At 63.6% G+C, this 4,586-nt stretch overlaps 1 protein-coding gene across 4 annotated transcripts in view; it reads left to right on the top strand.

Moving 5' to 3' along the window:
* The window catches only part of SIDT2 (SID1 transmembrane family, member 2), a 12,429-nt gene extending 9,525 nt beyond the window's left edge, over positions 1-2,904 (top strand). For all 4 annotated transcript variants that reach the window (XM_014539343.1, XM_014539337.1, XM_014539339.1 and 1 more), the window contains 3 exons: positions 355-465; positions 1,448-1,561; positions 1,634-2,904. In XM_014539343.1, the coding sequence (XP_014394829.1) occupies positions 355-465; positions 1,448-1,561; positions 1,634-1,696 (288 nt within the window). In that variant the 3' untranslated portion in view covers positions 1,697-2,904. The remainder of the gene's footprint in view (positions 1-354; positions 466-1,447; positions 1,562-1,633) is intronic.
* The last annotated feature ends 1,682 nt before the right edge of the window (positions 2,905-4,586 follow it).

The following is a 4,586-nucleotide window of genomic DNA, read 5'->3' as shown; positions in this document are numbered from 1 at the left end:
TGCAAGTGTCCCCCGGGAACCAGCCTGGTCCTAAGGGCCACTTGCAGAGCACCGGCATGTTCTAAGAGGCCCAGGGAACTAGCACTTCAGTGCAGAGGGGTGAGGAGGCGGGGCTCACTGAGTCTGCGCCGTCCAGTATGAGAGGAGCCCCCGCACAGAGGGCCGCCTGGCCAGGGCGCTGCCAGCACAGGGTCCTGGGCACAGGGAGGCCCAGCAGGGTGGCCATCGGCGGTGAGGACCCCGCTGCTCGTGTGGGGCAGGCTGAGCTGTGTAATGGACGGGGCGCATCTGGGCAGCCAGGAGAGGGGTGAGGAGTGGCCCTCAAGCTGCTCTCCCCACCCCCCACCCCCCCAGCTCCGGAGCGGGGAGAGGATCAAGCTCATCCCTCTGCTCTGCATCGTCTGCACCTCCGTGGTCTGGGGCTTCGCGCTCTTCTTCTTCTTCCAGGGACTCAGCACCTGGCAGGTGAGCGGGCCCCCTGCTGGGGGCGGGGAGTCACCCACAGGCTCATCCGGAGTGGCCGGCTGGCCCGCAGCAGCACTTCACTTCCCGGCAGCTTTCGTGTTCAATCCTCCTGCCAGTGAACCTGCGTGGCGTCCCCTGGGCCTGTGGGGCAGCTGAGGCCAAGGGCCCAGGGACCTGTCCGGGGATGCGCAGTGGGGAGTGGCTGTCTTCTGCCTCCAGGGCATCTGCCGTGGGGCAGGCTTCAGTCCTGTAACCGAGTCGAGTCTGGTTTGGGCTCTGCCTTCGAGGCGCTAATCGTCTAGTTGAGGAGGGGCTGCGGCTCCTGGCAGGATCAGGGCAGGCACGGAAGGGCAGAGGGCAGGCCCCAGGAGTGAGGGTCCAGGAAAACTGCCTGCAAGAGGCAGGTCTTGCTCTTGGCCTTGAGGACCCTGGTGATGGGGAAGGCCCTGTGTCCCAGACGCCGTGACCCGTGACCGGGGTGGTGGTGCAGAGGCAGAACTAGGTGGGAGGCGCGGGAGCCAGGTGAGGACTGGCTCTCGGGGCGGGGCAGGGCCTCAGTCCTCCCTGTGGCCTGAGCCCAGGCACCCAGAGGCCCAGCTGGTGTCTGTGGGAAAAGAAGTTACAGACCTGGGTGCGCAGCCACTGTCGCTGCCCGCGGACACGGCTATGTCACCTGACAGCTGGGCTTTGGAAAGAAAAGGAGCCTGGAGGGCCCTGGAGGCTGATGAGGGCGACGGGTCCCACACGGGCTGAGTTAGGAGGCGTCTAGCGCCTCCAGCTCTTCACCCTCTGCTCCTAGACCAAGGGGAGGAGACTCTGAGGGAGGAGGTCGAGTGGAGTGGCGAGGAGAGGCAGAGCAGGGAGGCATCTGTAAGGGGCGCCGGGTCTTAGATGTAGGAGATGAGGGCGAGGGGCGAGGCGGGGAGAAAGCGCTGTCCCCCCAGGGCCGCGTCAGCAGGCAGCTCTCCCTGTTCCTGCCCAGAAAACGCCGGCCGAGTCGAGGGAGCACAATCGGGACTGCATCCTCCTCGACTTCTTTGATGACCATGACATCTGGCACTTCCTCTCCTCCATCGCCATGTTCGGGTCGTTCCTGGTACGGGAGCCTCTGGCCGCCGGGAGGGAGGTGGGCGCAGGCTCCCTGTGCCTGACTCGGCTGCCCCCGCAGGTGTTGCTGACACTGGACGATGACCTGGACACTGTGCAGCGGGACAAGATCTACGTCTTCTAGCCGAGCCACCGCGCTTCACTCCGGGCCGCGCTCCTCTGCCTCCCTGCCCAGTGCAGCGGCTGTGGGATCCCACGGCCCGGCCAGGCTTGGCCCCGGACAGTCACAGGCCGGCCTTGAGCCTTGCAGCTGCCCCTGCCGGGGAGGAGGCCTGCTCCCCTGGAACCCCAAATGTTGGCCAAATTGCTGCTTTCTTATCAGTGTTGGCACCTTCCAAGGCCCCTGTCCTTGGCTCTCCGTTTGTCCCTCTGCAGGAAAAGGGGGAGTGCTGCCCCGCCCAGCTCCTGCCTTAGACCCCACCTGTCCTGCCCTTCTCCTCAGCCGGGAGCCCAGCGCCCGGCTCCTCAGTCTGGCCTGATTCTCTGGCCTGTACCAGGGCCCCGCGGCTCTTTGGGGTTGTACCTCGCTGCCATCACTGCCCACTCTAGTCGGCCAGATAGAAGGGGCGTAGGATTTGGGGGACTGGCCAGCTGGTGCCAGGCTTATGGTGCTAAGACCTGCCAAGGGCCCTGCGACTCTGTGGCAGTGAGGGTCAGCTCAGACGTGAGAACTGCCTTTGACCTGAGGCCTGGATTCCGAGGCCACTTCCTGTTCCATCAGCCCCAGACTGATGCGAGCACCAGGTTTGGAAAGAAAAAGCAACTCACCCTCATCCTTTTTCTGGCCAGGCCCTCAGCCCTGCCAAGCCCCAGCTGGGGGCATTAGTGCCATTGACATTGCCCGAGAAGTCAGGGGCCATGGAGGGAGGGTACGAAGAGCCCAGCCCACCTGCCTCCTGCGCCGTCGCAGGAGCCCAGTGCCTATCGTAGAAGGGGCTCGAGGAGGGCCATGACCTTTCTCTCTGCCCCCGCTCCAGTCTCGCTCTGGGCCCAGGGCTGGCTCGTTTCCGTCCAGTCGTCAGCCAAGTCCTGTGTTGGTCACACACGTGCATGTGACACCTTGGAGTTTACACTGAGTGAACCCAGCTCTGGGTACCCTGGCTGCTCTGGTCCTGGGCCCCCTTTGCCCTCCCTGGTCCGTTCCAGACGCCAGGGCTGGGGAGTCGGGCCAGGCCCTGCCTTGAGATGGGAATGTGTTTGTGCAGCCGCCCTGGGCTGGGAGAGGAGTTGGGTCGGGTCTTTTCAGAGCTCCGTTTACTGTCTGTCTCCAGCTGTGGTTGCACTTGTTTTCTATGAATGAGTCTGCATTCGATTAAAGAAACAACAGACGCAGTTCTTGGACCCTGATTGCCCCCCTTTCTGGGTGTAGATGCTGAGAGGGATGGAGCACGGCCATCATTCTCCAGTGCTGGTCCCGGGCCAGGGGGAACCAGTGGGACCAGTTCCTTGACTCCTGTCCTTCCTCTCCTTGCAGTAGAGGTGTGAACTCGGTAAATGTTGGCGAGGGGCCTGCTTCATGCCAGAAGCATAGGGGAGTGAATAAGCCTTTGCCACACTGTCTCACCTGAGATGCCCACCCTTCCTGGCAAACCACAGCGACCTGTGCCCGCCTGGCCCCCCACAGCCCCAGGGCTGCAGGCAGTGCTTCCTGGCCTGTGGTCAAGGCTGGGGTGGCGCTCAGGGAACAGACTGATGGCTAGTGGGTAAGTGGGGGCGTGAGGGCAGGCTTGCTCCTAGAGGAAGGGTTTTGAAATGGCCTGGAAGGTTGCGTTAGATTTCAGCACACAGAGGGACATGAATTTAGGACACAAGCAGATCCCCTGCTCTTCCCACAGACACCACTGGGAGGTACTATTGCTCTGCACCACCGGGATCCTGGGGGCACGATTGGAGCGGTTTCCTCTGGTGGGGAGGAGAGGGCTGATGGGCCGCCCTCTGCTGGTGGTGGGTGTGCCCGCAGAGTGTAGAGTGCAGACTTTGGCCCTTCCAGCAGGCGCCCAAGGGTGGTGGAGGGGGTGGGGCCGTGTGCCTCAGCAGGCAACCGAGACTCCTCCCAAGTCTCTCCTTCTTTCCCTCCTTTTATCCTCCCTGAGACCCCTGAAGCCAGGGACAAGCGAGATCTGCGTGGGTTTCCTTCCCGGGGGAGGGAGTCCGTCCGCTCCCAGGATCAGCAGGGACGATTCCTGACGGAGGGAGGCACCGGCACACCTGAGCCTCCTGCCCCAGCGCTGGGTCTCGGGCCCTGCCGGCCATAGCGGTCCTCTAGATGGGGAGCAGGTGACAGCTGCTCTGAGCCCTTAGTCCCACCCCAACTGAAGAGCAGGGCCCTAGGCCCACCCAGCAGAACTTGCTCAGCCCGAGCAGGTGGTGCAGCTGAAGGGGGCCTGGCAGTCTCTCCTGCTCCCACGGGGCGGGCGGCAGGTCGGTCGGATGCCTGGGTTCTGCCACTCACCACCCACCGTGTGGCCTTGGTGAGATGCCCTCTGACCTCCATTTCCTCGTCCGTAAAACGGTGCTGACGGTTACACTCTCACGATGCAGCTGCGAGTATTAAATGAGAGCATTTGCCCAGAGTCGGGCGTGTAGTCAGTCCTCAGTCAAGGTTAGTTCCTGTCTCCCACCAGGGCTCAAGCCCAGGAGGAGAGGGGGCTGGTCTGTCCCCTACAAACCTCAGTGATGGGGCTCCCCGCCTCCCCTTGGCCCCTTTCCACTCTCTGGCAGACCCTCCTGAAGTCTCCCCTCCCTTCAAACTCGGGCAGGGAGCCGTGCAGAAGGATCCGCCTAAGTCTGCAGCCCGGCCCGGCGGGAAGCCTTCGTGGTCCTGTCCATAAAAGGCCTTTCCCGCTGGTTCCCCAGCAGCGAGCCCCGCCCGCCCGCTCCATCCCCCAGGCACGCAGGGAATGCTCGGGCAGCCCTGGCAGAATGCTCCAACTTGGTGTCTTTCCCCAAATATGGAGCCTATGCGAGTCGCTGGGGGGCCTGGGGTGGGGAACGGAGCCTGTTTCCTCCAGCAG

This window comes from Myotis brandtii, unplaced genomic scaffold (genome assembly GCF_000412655.1).
Source record: "Myotis brandtii unplaced genomic scaffold, ASM41265v1 scaffold105, whole genome shotgun sequence".
NCBI classification, from domain to species: Eukaryota; Metazoa; Chordata; class Mammalia; order Chiroptera; family Vespertilionidae; genus Myotis; species Myotis brandtii.
Note: the sequence above shows the minus strand (reverse complement) of the source record. Positions and strands in the feature narration are given on the sequence as shown.